At 45.9% G+C, this 18,590-nt stretch overlaps 1 protein-coding gene across 2 annotated transcripts in view; it reads right to left on the bottom strand.

Annotated features, from left to right (window-relative positions):
• Positions 1-9,351, bottom strand: part of LOC124188157 (homeobox protein abdominal-A homolog) — a 28,625-nt gene extending 19,274 nt beyond the window's left edge. Inside the window, exons 1-2 of one of the 2 annotated variants that reach the window (XM_046580646.1) lie at positions 7,356-9,351; positions 6,442-6,486 (exon numbers count right to left, since the gene is read on the bottom strand). In XM_046580646.1, coding sequence (XP_046436602.1) covers positions 6,442-6,486; positions 7,356-8,106 — 796 coding nt within the window. In that variant the 5' untranslated portion in view covers positions 8,107-9,351. The remainder of the gene's footprint in view (positions 1-6,441; positions 6,487-7,355) is intronic. The other variant, XM_046580655.1, reaches the window with a different exon arrangement.
• Positions 9,352-18,590: the final 9,239 nt, after the last annotated feature.

The raw sequence follows: 18,590 nt of genomic DNA, 5'->3' as shown, positions 1-18,590 counted from the left end.
CTCGTAGCGTCCAACAAGCATTAACAAAGGGTGCGGAGAAAGTTACGAGTCAAGGGTAAAAAAGGGAAAACGAGAGAGAGAGAGAGAGAGAGAGACAGAGATGGAGAAAAAAAAAAATAGCACCGAGTGAACTAGAGAAGAATAAAAAAAGGAAAATAGCAGAGAAAAATTCACGACCGAAAGGGGAACCTGAAACGAGCCCCGGGGAAAGCGGACACGGACGGATGAACGGAGCGGGTTGTAAATGCCACGTAAGCTTTCTAATGTCACCGTCTCATCGTAGACTAAGGCAAAACTGCAAAACAGCTACGTTTGGCCAACTCTATACTCGTCCCCTTTATTTTCTTCACGTTGCGTAGCTATTCACCTCGGAATTCCAGACTGGCCGCCCCCGAAAAGAAAAGGGCGTTTTTTTTTTTTTTCTGAAGAGACGTTTCATTCTATATTCTTTTTCTAGACGTCTGGTGCGAGAAGTTTTCATGTCGGCGATGGTAATTAGAAAGCTGCGCACACTTCGAAATGGGCAATTTTTTTCAAGACTCCGGGAGACATCGAGGGAGTTTTTTTCCCCTCGATACTGTTGTTTCATTACGGCACTTTACCGGTGTTATATAAGAGTGTACAATTATCCTTCAAAAGACACGAGCACTTACGCCTGATTATTATTTAACAAAAATTATACGAATTAAAAAAACAAGTTGTCAATCTTATTCACTCGCCAATTTGCATAACTGCATGGATTCTTGTCTCCCGTTAACCACCGTTTTGAATATATATATATATATAGTTTTAAGCAGTAAAATCTTTCACAAATGATTATAGATATAGAATGTCGAAAATATGCTGCTACCTCTGAAGTTATTGGGAGGAAGAGAGAGAGAGAAAAAAAAAACGAAAGTAAATAAATATATAAATAAAAATTATTAAGTGAATATAAAACCGGTGAAGTACTGTAATAAAAATGTTTTACCGCGACAAATTTGCTCGAGACGGGTAGAGTTATTTACAAGTTGTATACACGCCGTTAAAATCGCGGCTGCGGTTTCGTCCCGGGTACATACGTAATACGTACATATACCTGCTGCATGTGATAACTAAATACAGGGAATCGCATCGAAAGGAAAATCGAGTCAGACGGTAAGGTAAGGGTTGAGAAGGTTCCTTACGAACTTGGCACGCGACCATGTGCAGTATGGGGTGGTGCGCACGCATCGCCGTGACCATAAAATAAACGTTTGGGGTAGCGTCGGCGGCGGCGGCGGCGGCGGCGGCGGCCCTGACGGCACATAAACACTTATATAACGGCAATTAAACTGCTTTTAAGACCCATAAAACTGCAGTTTCAATAATCTCTGTGACAACACGATCCTGACCTGCCCGTAGTCAGCCTTCCGCTTCTTCTTCTTCTTCTTATTCCTCCTCCTCCTCTTCTTTCAAGTTCCCACGCGACCACCACAGCCGCCGCAGAGACCTGCACGAGATAGTCCTCCTGGTCTACGTCAGACGTCAGCTACACGCCTTCGTCTACAAGTCGTAGACACCGCAACGTACGGACCGTCAAAAACCCAAACAGACTCGATCTTGGGTTACGTGATATAACTTTACGCCTCTCTCGGAACAGATATACGCACCCCCACACCACCCCAGACTTTGCCTTGTGCCTTATTTCACGGATCTTGTCGTGGCCATACGCGAAGCTGAGATCGTCAAAACGTGAAACGTCACACCGACGCAGTACCGTGCAGTCGTTGACACGATAAAAGTGTAATTGAACTCGAGGCGATGATTCACTCTTTTCGTTGATGAAAATCTTGATGTAACCGTAAGTTGAAAGCACCAGAAATTTTCACGGCTGAGTTGGGTTGGGTTAGGCTAAGCTGACGACACATTGAGTCGAGTGTTTGAAACATTACAAAGTGCTGATTTCTCACCCAAAAGATCGACGTTGAACAGAAAAAAGCAGCTGGATGGTATACCAGATGCGGGAGTCTTTAACCTCGGGTTACAAACAAACCCGTAACTTGGGTAATTTTTCTATCGAAAAACTTTCATGTCATAACGAAATGAAGAAACTGATTTAATAACTGTTACCGCGTTCGAATCGCTCGAGTTGTTCTTCACGCGAATCGAACACCGTAAGCATGAAATTACAGCAAAAGTGTTCGGAACCGAGGCAAAAGCGAAAAAAAAAATTAGATACAGGATCAACCCTACGTGCAATGAGTATCTTCGAAGAACCGATTTGTACGCGTTTGCACGTACCAAAACGATGGTTCTGGTTATAGAGAGTGGCTGGTGTGTGTAGGTCGGAAATCGCGGGTGTAACGAACGCACAGACACAGTCTTGATATCACCTAAATATCGTCCATACGCCTGCCTTCGAAAAGTGTTGGTATGGAAGTTCGATTCGTTCCCGCAGGTTTTCCTCTCTTTTCGTTAGTTCACTCGGGGTGGAATTGAAGGGGCGAGGGGTTGTCATGGGCGGAGGACGCGGGGGGCCGAAAGGACGGGGGGCTGATCCTGATCCCCAGGCGAGTTGGGATAATACCTACAGACTCTGCACGATGCGGCGGCCATCATCGAATGCTAATGAGGGGTGGGTTCGTTCGAACTGGTGTGTTCCGTCCGTGCACCAGCGGGACCAAGAGCAGCAGCAACGGCAGCGGCAGCGGCAGCGACAGCAGCAGCGGCACCGCCGGATCGGACTGATTATAAATTATGCATTATCTCGGGTTCCAGCATCCCGCCGGCCCCCAACCGCCCCCCGCCACGATCCAGGGCCGAAAACGTGGAATGCTCTCTCCCATACATGGGATAGATTAAAACCGCATCCACCGCACGCTCCGCACCCACACTGTCACCGAATCAGCGGCACACACATTGCGAAAATTAAACTCCGCATATTATACACTCCAAGCCACCCTTTCTCAGCCTCACTGCTGCATCTGCTGTCACGGTATGGTAACTGGGAATAATTTCACCCCCATTTGCCCTGCACTCTTGTAGAAAAATTTTATAAACGAGTCGATCGTGACAAAGATAAATTGCTGAGAAAGTTTTCATCATTTTTAATGCTTACAATGACTTGTATTCAAAGTAAGAGAATCAAACCCCGCGCCATTGGAAGAGGAATTACAATTCTAGTTATATTTTCCGTAAAGATAGAAGTTGTTCAACTTTCTAGATGTCGTGTAAGTCACTGCAGGGATAAGTGCGAGTATGAAGGGCGAGGAATATAATCGGCCCCTATCTTGTTACGAATGCGTTTCATCCGATTTATGATTCCGAGGAGTTAAGAGTTCGACTCTTTCTTCCATTTGCTGCGTGTGTAGACGGTTCGGAGGAGGATGATCGAGTTTTTACGGAGGAAAGGGGACGCCCACGAAGTCGTGAAAGAGAATGCGATACGGAAAACGGGAGAAAAATAGTGTGAGGAGAATTGAGGCGGAGGAATAGGCGTGAAGAATGCGTCGATAGGCGAGAATAATTCAACGGCGTAACGTTAATTTTTATGAAAAGAATAAAAATATATCTCAGACGGATATACGTATCGGGAATATTAATTCTCAAAGTATAATTTATTATAGAGTAACGCGTCTTGCTTCGTTCTTGCTCGCTTCCAATGTGTTTTTTCAATACAGACTAAGAAGGATTAAGGCGTGACAAACGAGGCGCCGCAATCTCTTCACGTCGATTTATCGAGGGATTGATTGGGTTCGACTATGAGAGTAAAAAAAAGAGCGAGCATTCTTCCAAGTGGAATCGAAAAATATACGACTCTAATATTCGGCTTTCGACTCCTGCGTGGCAATAGACGGTACACATCGTTCGGATTCTATAGAAAGAAGTCTGATTAGTGAACTCGAGAACATTGGGCAGTACGTATGCAAATTAAGCACATTCCGCAAATACCTAAAAATACCGAAATGCTCGCGCCGAATTAAAGTGCCCCGGCAAATGGATTCTCTCTAGGTTCGTTCGTTTAATGCAAAAACCCTCCGATAGACCGAAACGGCGAATAAAAATTTCAACGGCACTTCGTTCACCAACGCCTCGGTGTTCCTCTACCACACCGGCTCGTCAGAAAATCGTGCTTGTTTTCTCTTTTATCCAACGAATGAAATCAGACAAAGAATCCGTCCAAGTTTCCCATCGAACGAGGGCATTTTCCTTCCATAGCCCTTCCAGCTTAGCCAGAGAAGGGCTTGGACAGCGAAGTCAAAATTCAACCGTCCAAGTCAGACCTGCGATGACTTGGATGCAGGGGTTCAAGTTTTGAGTCAAGTTGTCATTTCCGGAAATTTCGCAGCTCGGGAGCTGGGCTCGTTTCACGGGGAACGTTCGTAACGGTAAACACATAAAGCCTGGGGCGGCGAGTGTAATGATTTTATGGGTTTATGGTGTCTCCGGCGCGCGCTGCTACCCTCCTCCCCGTATCAATTCGGCTCGTTTGCTCCTCACCGAATATCACCGCTGGCTTACTAAGTCATTCATAAACACGTCGTATAAACCGGGGATTTCGAGTATACCTTAATTGGACTTCGAGCCTTCAGCAGCCGGGTCTTTGGGTCGACTTCATCGTTCGCGTCTAACTTTTGCGGGGAAAAATTACCCACCCCGAGAAAATATTAGCCTCGTAAAAGTTTCAAGTTCATTCTGAACGCTTACTTTGCATCTATCTAAAAATTTTTACGTGTATCTGTAATAATGTAAGATTATATTGAGGAAAAAAAATGTTCAACTATCGTTGTCAAATGGAGACAAAACTTTTACGGAATACAATGGACGATTTCAAGTCACGTGGTTAAAAATAATCGAGAACGAAACCAGGGAATAAAGGTCGTTGACTCTTACACAAAGTTTCGATCTTACTTCAAGGATGGATTAATACGGAATTTTTTTTTCTTACTTACTTACTATCTCTATCTTCGATACGGAGATACAAGGTTGAGCGATTGGTACTTTTTACCGCTTTTCAACGAGGAAGGATAAAATAATTGTACACAGAATCAAAAAAATATCTATCAAATGAAGAAAAAAAAAAAAGATCCCAATACCGTTTCTCAATGAATAATAAAAGCTAAACGTTTTTGCTCCATGTATTCATCGCATGGTGCTCATATCTCAAGTACTAGTACTTCAGTCGAACCGGTTGGCTGAAGCTCAAGATACAAAGTTATCGGTAATCGTGTGCGTAATACGTCTTATCGCGCGGTAGTCTTTCGAAAGTTCATCGTCGCAACGGAGTGTCGATCGGTTAGTCAGTTTGAACGGCGTCACTGACGTCGTCGACGACGAAGAGTAACGCATGACCCTGTATGTGCATGCGTGGTAAGTAACTCCAGAGATTAATTGAAGCGAACGAAGAATGCGTTACGTGCGTGATCGGGCAATATGAATACATGCACAAGCGTTTACACATAGATTGTAATACGAATGTAAACAAACAATTAAAGATAACTGATAATGAGCAAAAATATATATTATATACACAAATTGTACACTGTGTATGTAATACATTTATAAATATCCGCGGGATACCATTTCCGACTGTACCTATAAGCGCTTTTTTTCCTCGTCTGAATGATCGTCGGAAAAAAGAAACCGCTTGTGTCATAATTCCTATTAAACCGCTGTTACACGTCCCATTATTTTATCGCTACGATGACAATTCCATTGGGACAGAAACGTTTACAATAATGGTATAACGCTACAGACGAGCGACACACATCTAGAGAGCTGTTTCGTGATAATTGACAAGACGATTTGATAAGTTTTGTGCCAGTTCTGGTGAAACGATTTTGATCGCTAAGAATTCTGTTACTTCGCGCGCACAAGAGAAATGTTCGTTGTAACGTGTGTATACACAAGTATATATATGTGTGTAAATAAATGACTACATGTGCGCAAGAAAAAGACATTCGTTGGGAAGAGCGACTGGTCAAATCTCACGATGGCTGCAGTTTAGGTCTATAACTTTTATTGCTCATAAATAATTCAGTGCATGATTACGAAGCTTTGGATCACCGATAATTAGATTTTAATTGATAATTGGCTAATAAAGTGGCCATAATATAAAATTCACCGACTTGTAAATCAGCGCGGGTAAAGGTTATAATACCGGAAAATAAAGCTCTTCAATACATGTGTATGCAGGTGTAGTAAATTGCGCTCGTTGCGCAATGATTAGGTGGGCAAATATTTTAGAGAACCGATCACGAGACGACGACGACGATGATGATGATGATGATGATGACGACGATCGTAAAATTGGTTAATCCACACGAAAATAACGATCTGACCAATCGATTTCAGTATACTCGACTCACACACACAAATACACGCATCCTGTCGCAGCGTAGGTCATGAATAGTGGTAGTAGTAGTATTAGTAGTAATAATAATAGTAATAGTAATACGTAGCGGAAATTTTTATATGTACCTATATACTCACCACACACGACTCTGTCAAAGGGGCTCATCCAATCTGGAAAAAGAAAATGAAAAATTTTGATTACCAAAAGGGGTTTCACGGTGGTCAGTGCGAAGCCCGGGTATAATGGAGGCATTTAACACCGAGAACGCGCATGCTTTGCGCAAAGTTAACAACCGGAAACGCACGTTCTAGACAACGTTACGCCAACAAGATGCAATTAGAAATGGGAGGGTCGGACTCCTAATGAGATACGCAATGCTCGGTAGTACCTTGGTCCGGGGATTAAAGAGACCTTTGACACGTCCAGGCGTCGCGACGGCCGTCGAACCGACGCCACGCCGCCTCGTACTTGCCGTCGCAACCGAATCCACGACCACGCACCGACATCCCTCGAGTTTTCCATGATTTACACAACTACGTTCGAGCGTTTCCACGATATCGATTTATGGAAAGCGTCATGTTCATCACCGTTAACAGGCATGCGCTGCAGATATAACGAACAATAAACACGTAGGACGTTCTCTTGGCTCTACGTTCACCAAACGTGATTAGGAACCGACTACGAAGGTATCACGGACGGACGACCACGTAAGAATTATGCAATGATTCTAAACCGCGGCACGTCGTTGAATTTACTTTCACAGTCCGTTCAGGCAGAGCTTGCAGCAGCTCGACGTTTGCCGACGGCAGTCGACTCGAGTTACCGAGCAACGAGCTTGTCGGATTGTCGGATGCTTGCGTTATCCGTTTTCCGTTTTCCGTTTACGAAAACTCACGTCAATGAGACGACCGTCGAGGCTTCGGCAAATATTACGGGGTTCGATCAAAGGGTGACGATAACAAGACATCGGGGGGAGGTCGGACAAAAAAGGCATCATGCGTGGCAAGAGCGTTAAAATCCCGAAGATGTATTGACTCACCGGTAATGGACATCCATGGATATCGCGGAATGTCCGGTATGCCTGGCTGTCCGGTGGTGGGCTGCTGGCACGAGGCGAGAGGATCGACGACGGCGGAAGCCGCCGCGGCCTGGTGGTAGAACTGGGCCGCAGCCGCCATGGAAGCGGAGGCTGCGGAAACCGCGGACGATGCGGAGGCCGAGGATACCAGACTTCCGGGTGTCCCGCCGTTCTGGTGGTGGTGCCCGAGGGTGTAGTTGACCATGGGGTCGCCGGCCGACGGTGCGACGTTTCCGGCCAGGCTAGCCGTGTACCTGCACGACTTGTCGCCGGCCGTCGCCGCGTCTACGGCCGCAGCCGCGGCCAAGGCGGCGCTCGACGCCGCCGACGAGCCGAACCCTGGCACCATGGATGACGTGGCCCCAAAAGCGGCGGCCGCGACGGCCTGCTGCTGCTGATGGTGGTGGTGGGCAGCGGCCGCGCTGACGTAAGGATACATTGCGGAACTGCTTCGAGCCGCTGGCGATGTCGAGGCTGAACTCCCCGAGTGCTGAGGACTCGAGCCCGTCGGTGACGGTGAGTTGTGCTGTGCGTAGTTTACGGCCGCGGCCGCTGCGGCTGCCGCAGACAGACTCGATTCAAGGCTGGATGAAGCTGGGCTCGCTGTGCAGGCCTGGACCGACGCTGGGTTTGTCGAGCTGAACAATTGCTGATGGTGAAATTGCTGATGGTACTTGGGTAGCATACTATCGATTATGAATTTCGAACTCATCGCTGCTCAAGAGCGGACGTTCGAGTTCCTCAACACCCGCAGCACTGCACGTCTTCCCCGAGGTCGCACCGTCCTCTCTGCGGCCACATGTTAATCGGAACTCACTCAATCGTCATGAAATAATACTCACTCTTTCAATGATCACCAACGGAGATTCTTCGAGCCCCGGTGTCGTCCGCTCTTCACCGGCTCGCCCAAGAAACTCACCCCGATACTCGATCCGTCGTGGTGCAATTCGTGTAATTCAATCACTCGGACCATAAGCGATCTTTACCTTCACCCTCCATGCACTTTCTACAAACGCAACTTGTCACACCACGCACAACAACCAGATGAATTTCCGTCATTCGCGGATCCGCGGGATCTTCGAAGCCTCGACCAGCTCCGGCCGTTCTCGCAAGCTTCAGGCGCGAAACGTAGCATGCACGACGATCGAAACCGAATCCCGCGCGCACCTGCACACCCCTGTATCTCTCCCTCTCTCGCTCGCTCTCGTTTCCCTTCCCGTCTCTCTGTCGCGAGATCGGGAACAATCTCGTCGTGCGAACGCCTCGTATCGCGTTTGTGCGTTGATTACAGTTCGCCGGACGAGCCCAGCTGACCGCCGGTAGGTATTGTTGATCCGTGGCCGACGGGTAGCTGGCGGAGTACCGAGAGCACGAAAGGAGAGCGTGGCCTGTCAGATGGTGGAAGCAGTTTCTTGCGTTCTTCTCGGATAGTCGACGAATCCTTTATGGGCCATGCATGAAGGTACTATAGCCCCCTATCCCGAACCCGGCGTACTACGCCACGGCCAACTAAATGTAACCCCTTACAATAATGGCGCCGCTTGTCTCACGGTCCCCTCTCTCCGAACCCGGCACAGCTGGTAAACAGAGGTGGCCAATCAGCGGGCGTCCTTACCCAGCAGGGGCCAATGGAAGCCGAGCTAGGCGCGCCAAGATGAATGGGTCTCGGTCTCTCGCCTCGCTCCCTCTCGCTCCTTCGCCTTCCCACCCGCTCACTATCGCTCCGTTACTCTCGCTCTCTCTCTCTCCCTCTCTCTCTCTCCCTCTCTCTCTGCCTCCTTCCTTATCTACACACTCTGCCCTCTCCGTCGAAGCACCGCGGTGGTGTACGAGTCGTGGGACTCACACAGGCCTCGGTAGAGAGCTCACCGTCAGCTCGTCGTCGTGTTGCTCTCGGAGAGCGCGCGAACCGACAGGGTTGCAGTGCCACGCCGCCTGTCAGTCAAAGGCCTTCGGCGCGTTTTCTCCGCCACGTTCTTTTTTGTTTTTGTTGTTTTGTTTTTTATTTTTTATTTCTATTTGTTCTATTTTATTTATTTCTTTTCTCTATCTCGCTCCCTCTTCGTCGTCGAATCAAATTTCGCGCCACGTCGTTTTCCACCCTTCGGAAGATAATCAATCCGATCGCACGCTTCCGTCAGATCGAGACGGAACGATGCACCAAGGTAACCAAGACCAAAAATCACCGAGCCTCCAAATGCGATGCACCGGGGGACCGCGTTCGAACCGTCGCGCGGCACACTCGGCGACTATCGGAAACTTGCACTGACACCGAATCTCCTCGGCGTGCCCGAGCACCAGGGTAACGCTCGCAAGGGCAGCATGGTAGGGGCGCGAACGGGTCTCTCAACTTCATACACAGACGCAAGCCTCTCACGTAGCTCACCGACACTGGTGCGCCTAGAATCCAGTCGTAAACACGCCATCCTCTCTCTCTCTCTCTCTCTCTCTCCCTCTCTCCATCTCTTTCTCTCTCTATCTCTCGCTCCGACTGATGCACCGTTGGACATGTGTGCACCATGCGCACACGCTCCCACGTGTTTAATACGCGTACGCACAGGAACGTCTATTTTTACACTCACAGCGTAGCGATTTCTGATTTTTCAGAGTCGTTATAAGATCACGACGACGGAATGATCTACGTCACGCCGGAGGCGTTATACCCACGCTGCATGCCGCGGTGTTGACGCGATCCGCAGGCTCCTCTTCCTCTATGTTTTGGTTACAGTAGGATTAGAATTAGCCCCGTACACGTTGTAGACAACTCCGGATTTAAGCCCTCGAGACATCGTTGGGGTAGGTTGTTTTTGAACGAGTACCTTACCATATATACACGACGTGCACACCGTCTCGCAGTGATGCGTGCAGGACGCACTCGGTATACAAATCACTTTATGGTGTACGGAATATATTCAGGCGAGAGGATAATGCACGTATTAAATTAAAATCTAACTACTCACCAACCGGGATCCGGAGGCTTATCGCACCTGAAACAGAGAAGATGCGTTAAGCTATGTGCCCCCTTTTAATTCTGTACATGCGTACGTGAAATTATCGCATTGCTAGTGTTTTTTATGTTTATAGTGTCAAATGAACGTGAATAGCTCTCTTCGCCGCAATAACAGGCCGCGTGACGACGGTGATGACGATGATGATGATGATGATTCTCGATTCGACACCCCATCCCCCCTTTGCACCCGCTAGGCACCTGTTTCGGGCGGAGAGATACACGAGCCTCAAAGGGCAGGCGTGGCACAGGTAGATATATATAGAGACCCTGAACGCAAGGCTGAAGGACTCTGTCGAGTAGAAAACGGGCTGAAGGGTACCACACAAGTCTAATCTATGGAGATGAATGTCGGACCCTGCCATATCCCACCCACTTGAAACCACCTGATCTTTTTGAGAGGCCGCCCGTTAGATGATATTCAATATGGCCTCGGATGGAGGAGAGAACGAAACGGTGGAATAGATGATGGTAGGAATAAAGAAGAGAAAGAAAGAAAGGAAAAAAAAAAATGATTGAAAAAAATAACGAGAGAAACAGAAAGCGAGAGAATGGAGAAAAATGTCTGCAGCCCTTTGTCGAGTCCGCGCGAGTTAATCTTTCTCTTGGACAGGAGGTCTCTCTTTCTCTCTCTCCTTATTTCTCTCTTGGAAAAGAGAGCAAGCGAGCGAGAGCGAGAGAGAGAGAGAGGCCCTATACAGCGGTAGGATGAAAAAAATTCAAATGATCTTTTTCTTCCTCTCCTTTTTATTTTACTTAAGATTTGTGACGAAGTAAATGGGACTCGATAAGAGTTAAGAGGGTCATTTTTCTCTTAAATATATGTATATCTACCTGTTATAACGCCTCTCCGGGTTATACATGGATTAACGAAGCTAGATGAGGATCCGTGATTTTGCGCTGGATTATGTATTACATGCATGTATATATATATACATACATATTTATATTCCTTTAATTTATCGTCGTTGAATGACATATGTAACTATACGCGCGGATAAAAGGGGACCGGGATTCTCCCAGACCCATAAATTTACCCACTGGCTCGAATACTGTATTCGTCTATGGTAGTTTTGATTTTTCAGCAATATACTGTGTGAACTCGTTGGTAGAGAAATTTTCACGCTAGTTGCGTCGAGCCTGAGTAACGAAACACGCGACGCGATTTAATTGCCCATTTTTGTACGACCAACCACGGTATTTATGTCTAAATTTACGAAACATTATTACTCGCTTCCTTTATTCATCCATATTTCTGCGCAATGGTTGTTAAAATGAACGAGCGTAAAATTACGGGGAATAAACAATCGGGTACAACATCGATCTCTCGGATAGGTTCGAAGTTTCATCAGCTCTGATGTAAACCTATTATATTGTTTTTATTTTCACTTATTTTTTCCTTTATCGTTCCAGCAACAACCGCTCTGTAATACAAGTTGCGACACTGTTAAAATACTCGCTGCTTACAAGCATCCGTTCGCATATCGAAAAACGATAAAGGTTACCTCATTTCATACACACACGCGACTGGAAAAGAAGACGGAAACCCGTTTTGAACATGAAATATTTATGTATTTAAGCAGTTACGCTTCGGTAATAAACTTGCCGCGATTTGTCGATGATGCATGGAAGCAGAGAATGTAGCGAGAGGAACCTACAAGCTGATAGTCGAACAAAAATTACGTATTACTAACGTTAATTCTCGCCTTAGCAATTCAAATTGAAAAATGCAAACGCACCAATCGACTAGTTTTTATATTTTACCGCATTCCATCATTCAGGATTTAACAGAGCTGTCGCTATTTCTCTCTGACATTTGACCTTCCAGCAATAAGACTTTGTAACATGATAATTCGTAGCCACGAATACGCAAAACCATATAAAATACGTCTAATCGAAACGTAAACGGTCAATCTTTGAACCGAAATTCCAGCCAATTCCGTAACTTAAATCCAAGTGTGTTGAAACTGTGGTCAGACAGCGAGTGCAGTGTCCCTTGATTATACGTTGACAGATACCTACCGAAAGCCTCGAGATCGAATAAAACGTCTCGGAACTATTGCGACAGCGAATGGTCGACGCTTCGCGAAGAAGCCACCCATGTCGGCTGTCACCAGGAATCGCTAACCTACGTGACACGTCGCCTCAAACTGATCAATGAGCCATTCGTCGTCTCACCGCAAATTCTCGACACGTATTAAGCTACGGCTATACTTAGACCCGATGCTGGTGTGAAAATGAACTGATATTAGCATACGGATTCCGTAGTGAACAGGTAGGCAGATACTAGCGCCTCGTAAGGCGATCGATAGGGTATTCGGTTTCAAATCTACGAATAAGAGAAATTGCTCAGACGTAGTTCTGGTCATTTCGATGAGTACGGTTTAGACCTGAGAATGGAAAAGTACCCGCCACAGCTGACAGCTTCACATTTTTTGATTTTTTCACATCACATACAAATTTGAGAACATCGATACTAAGTATGAAAAAACTGGATTCCTGTTTACAAGCAGTCAACGGAGATGGTCGGTATATTGGTACGGTATTTATCTTAAAACGGTTTGTCGTGAATACAGTGAAGAGAATACTGAGATGACGTGACTGATATTTCTATTTCACAACACGGATAGGTACGTACCTACTTGCGAGATAAGGAATCAAAGTTATCGTTGAAAAAAAATTTGAGTAACGACTCGCCGCGTGTTTCAAAAACTGTTGTCATTAATTCGTGAATGAAATTCAAGCACATACAAAGTATCCACCGGCTGTACATATCCATAAAAAGTAAGATTAAGCGTCGTAGAAGGTGTAAATTGTGACGGTGCGCGTTAACAAAGCGGACTGCGACTAGATACACGACGATAAGGACGATCTCGGACGTGTTCCATGTCCGAGGATTCCGATCCGAGGAAGGGCTGCCCAAAGTCCGTCTCTTTGTTCCATCTCCTTCTTTTCTCGGTCTTTCCTCCTCTTTCCACTTCGAACCGAAGGTGTACGCCGGTGAGACAGACACATGGAAGGAGACGCAAGCAAGGAGTGAAAGGAAATGGGCGGCGTCATTGTCAGCCCAGCCGATGGTGGTTAGAGATTCGAATCCGATCGTTGGACCATCGCCGAGAGAAGACGCCCCAGAGATCGTACGTGGCACCTAGCGCACCATCTACGGGGAGATAAAGCTAAACCTAAGAACCGTAAGGCAACCCTTGACGCCTTACGGCCCGGACTGAACCTTCCGACAAAACTGAGAGTGGAAAAGCTCGAACGAAAAAAACCCGTCAACGCCGCTGTTCTTGATAGTCTGCAATAAATGAATGATCGGAGCTGGGGTCACAGGTGCAAAAGGGTCGTTTTCTCGTTCGAGAGACGAAACCACGCTCGTTCCATTTTCAATTGAGATGATTTCCTCGGTAAACTGCACTTGTCAACTATGCATGTACACTGCTGGTATTTCAACGTCCCGCATTTCGGAAACCTACTATCGTTTTGAGCTGTAGCGAAGCTACGCGTCTGTACGTGCGTGTGAAATGATTTCAAATTCTTATCTATTTTTGCTCTCACGATTCATTCGAATAACATCGACACAAATATCGGTCTTGAAAGTGATTTTCACCGCAGTAATACGGTATCTGCGTCATTAACAGTGTGTCAATCTCGCGATGAGCTAGAAAGATCGTTTTTTTCAGCTAATCGGATTATTTCTACGTGCAATTCACCCACTTTCGTTGGACCGAAACGTTGTTTCAATCTATACCAATGTGGAAGTAATTTAGAACACGATGACATATGAATTGATATCGTCGAAGGGTTCACTGAACACTCGAGACTATTCCTTTTGCTATGGTCATTAAAAACTGGACACTTTATTTTCAAATTTTTCATGATCGTGAGGGGGCTACGATCGGTTTGGAAAAGGTAAAACAGAACCCCTCCCTTACCAACAGCCTTCGTGACGCTCAGACGAAACCTGGGCTTCGTGTACCTGAGGAGTTTTCCTAATTTTCTCAGCTAGTGGATGGATATCTTACCGACCGCGAAGCTGCTCGCAACTTGTGAAACGCGTCTGTACCTGGATCACAAAATGTATCAAAAATTCATACTCGACTGGCTTCATCCTTAGCCTCTAGAGATTTCTAGGCTGTCTGTGAAAAGTGTGACCATTGAATATTGCAAGAGAATTTCAACAAGCTGAAAAGTTAGTTTGCAAATTCATTTCATTAAAAGTGGCAGAGAATCTGTATAATTCAGTGGGACAACTTCGATATAAGATAATATCTTGAACAAATTTCAGTCGCAGCAAAGTAGCTGCGGAATGTTCAAACTTTCAATAAACGTACAAACTCTCGCGGGGCGATCGTAAAGCGGGGAAATTACCCTCGACATGTGCGGCGGACCAGATAAATTACCCCTTCATCCATATCCGCGATGAAGATTACTTGAAACGTTTTCCATCAAACCGGCACATTCTGGGTCGGATCATCGGCTGCTCATTCCTCTCTACAAATTATCCTGAAGTATGACTGCGGCTATAGAGGCGATATTTTCAATTAACCGTCCAATCAAGATGACATTCAATAACATCAACTGTAATCAACAACTTAATGAAACTTGTCTGTAAAAATAATTTCATCCCTCCACAGGGACAGGCTCCTCCTCTTCCATAACTCAATAATGTCTCCGAAAATTATCCAGCCAACCGTATCACCAAAATCGAACACCAGCTTCGAATTAAGGGGTTCACCGTAGACCGCAGTTTGCATTTTCCTTATTTGAGTTACTCTGCGTACTGAGATAGTTAAAAAAAAATAAAACTATTTCATGGAAGTTTCGTGAGGATGGAATGAGAATCGCAAGGTATCGGTGTGAGGGGCAAATCCAGCATGGCGGGGTGGTTCGTTGAAACGATTTTTCACCCCTTGCCAGTGAGTTGGAATTAAATCCGTATAGCTGATTAGTCGCGGGTCGTTAATTAACGATAGAAAAGAGAGCAGCACGCGGAATGAAAACGAAAATAAACGATAATGAAAACGGCCGCTTTTCAACGTTGGGTAAAAGCGATGCGGAATGGCAATAAAAATTGATTCCCTCGTCGACGGCTCGGGCAGAAACCAGTTGACATCACGCTCCCGGAGATGGCCTCTCGAGGACGCGGCGGTAGAAGGAGGGATGCGAAAAGCTGGGGTCGGTGTGTAGCAGTTCTCCCGATGTGGGCGATCCGTCGTCGGACGTCGACGTGGCACAGATAAGCTCTCATCTCTCGCAACGTGTCCCTCCGTCCTGCGTTTCCCTTCCGAAATTTCGTTTCCCTTTCGCGAATTCTCGCGTGCTGTTCGCTGTCCGTGACGAGCGATCTCTAAGCTCCGAATCCTTGACCCACGGTGTGCATCCCTCGCGTATGTGAAACGGAAGCGAAGGAGAAAGAAGAAGAGGAAGAGAAAGAGAAAGAGAAAGAGAAAGAGAAAGAGAGGAGAGGACCCGACTTGCCGGGAAAGAAGAGTTTTCAGGTACGTGTCGCACCCTAAAACCCCTCAAGTTCTCCCTGCGGACGATTCGAGGTGAACCCTTGTCGCCCTACGTCATCGACGACCAACCGGCGCCGCAGTCGCCAACGAAATGCGCAGGAACTAGCTTGCGGTATCGAGTAAGTCCCTGCATCACACTGACTTTTCAAAACTACGTCACTCTCTTCGCTAGAAAAAATAACAGAATCGTCAGCCTATTTTTACAATCAATGAAATCTTATTCACGTTCACCATAAAAATGTTTCGCAAGCCACGTAATCGCCTGTACAATTGATATTTCGGTGATATCGATTAGTAAATTTTTTTTCTCATTTCATATATACATATACTTCAAGTTTCACTCAAAATTTTTTTTTATCAGATACGAACACTCGTGACAATTGCAATCAACCAATAATCACCCCGGAAGTTTAGCCGTTCTGAAGTGAAAATATTTTTCATTCTTCAAACATTATCTTGACAATAACTTCGAGATTCACACTGAATTATTATATTTATCTTTATCCTGCGAACTTTATACTTTCTACAGAAAAGCTTGACACAAAATTGTTAGAACGAGAATCATGAGTAGCACAAAATTATCCGTCCATAACTTGTACCGGTACCCCTAACAGGAATTTTATATCTACGGTATAGATCTGTGACTGGCAGAGCTGAGTTCTACTATTTTTCACGTATTTCATGGTTTTATTGTTGTTGTTGTTATTATTATATATTTATTTTTTTTAATTACAAGCGTGATACCGGCGTGCAACAGAAGCGCGTGTTACACGCCAGTGTTTGAACGCGCTCGTCTCCCTGCAGGTGAGAAAATTTTGACCGTAGGCGATGCGTGCGTAGAGAAACACGCTGTCGACGGGCACGTGACTGCACGATGTGTGACGTAAGCAAGCAACTGACAGTCCTGCGAACCACTTAACGACATCAGCTGAGCGGACTTGTGACTCAATGCGTTTTACTGCTACTTTACGACGCTTTACTGCGCCATCAAAACATAAAATACCGGCGGGAGCGCGCACGCGCTCTTCCTCTCCCGCTTCTCGCACCCTCGGTTCCTCCGTATCGCTCTCTCTCTCTCTCTCTCTCTCTCTTACTTCAACTTTCTTTCTTTCTTTCTTTCTTTCGGTATTTTTTGCCTCCTCGTTTCTCCGCTCTCCTTCCCTCTTTCGTCAATCGCCCCAAGAATCTGCTACGTGTCACTGTAAATGTTTTTGGAAAGCCAGAAGTCGATGATAATATGGTGAACTGGCCAATTCCATTAGGCAGCATCCCGGCCGGGAGGAGCATCGAATAAAGCTTTTCAAGCGTCTCGCGTTCATTATTTTTACGGATTTTTTCCCCTTAACAGAAAAATGTAAAAGACCGAAATTGCTGAATAGAATTTCTGTACAACCAGGAATAACGCATGATCGGACGATTTCCATGCTTTTCGAACACGTATGATTAAACTCGGATAAAATCAGGTACGAAAAGCTCGAGGAGAAAAGGACTGCTAGGAAATTCGGCGTGGCGTAAAAGGGGGTGGTTTTGTCGGGGGCGTGCTCGGGGGTGAAACCACCGAGGCAGAGGCAGAAGCATCGTGAGAAGGGAAGAGGAAAGGGGAATGAGGGAAGAGGGAAGAGGGAAGAGAGAGAGACGCGGCCAGGGGCGGGAAGCTGCGCTTTCCCGCGCGGAAATCAATAACCCCGTAGCCAGAAATGGTCCCTCGTTCGCCGCTACTTCCGAATATTCCGAACCAGTTTCTGAATTAAATAATTACGCCCAGCTCAGAAAGTAAATCTCACACCCCCTCACCCTCACCCTCACCGCCGATGGCCAGACCCTACTTTAATATTCCCGACTGTAGCTTCGCTTCCGACGGATCTCGCATAATTCAAACTACGACGTTCAGTATCCTCACTCTCAAACATTACGTACACGGCGGTGGCCGCAAGCTTCCATTACATGAACGAAAATCAAAAGCTGTTTAAGTTAACCACCCCTAAGTCTAAGTGATGCAATGTCGGGGTAATTATTAAATTTTATTAAATTAATTAAATTTTAGCACGATTGGTTTACGAACAAAGGAAGAAGAAAAAAAAATACTAATCAAAAACACGTGCCGGTAGTTTTGTATTAGCTGTAGCGGAGGGGGTCTAATTTATTTCCTGGGTTTTTCAACTCGCTAAGGCTCGAGTGGTCGCGGTGAAATTAAGTTATTCGTCAAATGTATGGTCGGAGTTTACCAAGTTTTCAGACATTAACGGTAGGTGTAACTACGTAATCAGAGCTAGAATCGTCGCCGTGTAAATTACACGCACGATATCCCGACACGCAAAAGCTGGCGAACACACGGTGCTCTGTGTATAATTATATACCGGCTACACACGTAACTATATTGCGACCAAGTATAGATACCCGTTAATTAAGCTTGTCAAGTCAAGAGTTTGCTTACTGAGTTGATTCTTAAACGCTTTTATCCCAATTCCGAAGGAAAACAAAAAATTAAAAAAACCTTGAACTTCGAAGGTCAGTTTTCTTCATATCTTATTCCTTTTTTTTTTTTTTGCACCTCGGAAATTCCCCTTGGAAGCCTATTTTACCTGAGGTAAAAATTCGCTCCGCAGAGTCGATCGACCGGGGTAGAAATTTTTGGCTAGGGTGTACAGTGGCGTCATCCCTCTCGGGGTG

The sequence above is a fragment of the Neodiprion fabricii genome, chromosome 1 (genome assembly GCF_021155785.1).
Source record: "Neodiprion fabricii isolate iyNeoFabr1 chromosome 1, iyNeoFabr1.1, whole genome shotgun sequence".
Classification (NCBI taxonomy): domain Eukaryota; kingdom Metazoa; phylum Arthropoda; class Insecta; order Hymenoptera; family Diprionidae; genus Neodiprion; species Neodiprion fabricii.
The sequence above is the reverse complement of the archived record's forward strand: the minus strand, read 5'-3'. Positions and strand labels throughout refer to the sequence as shown.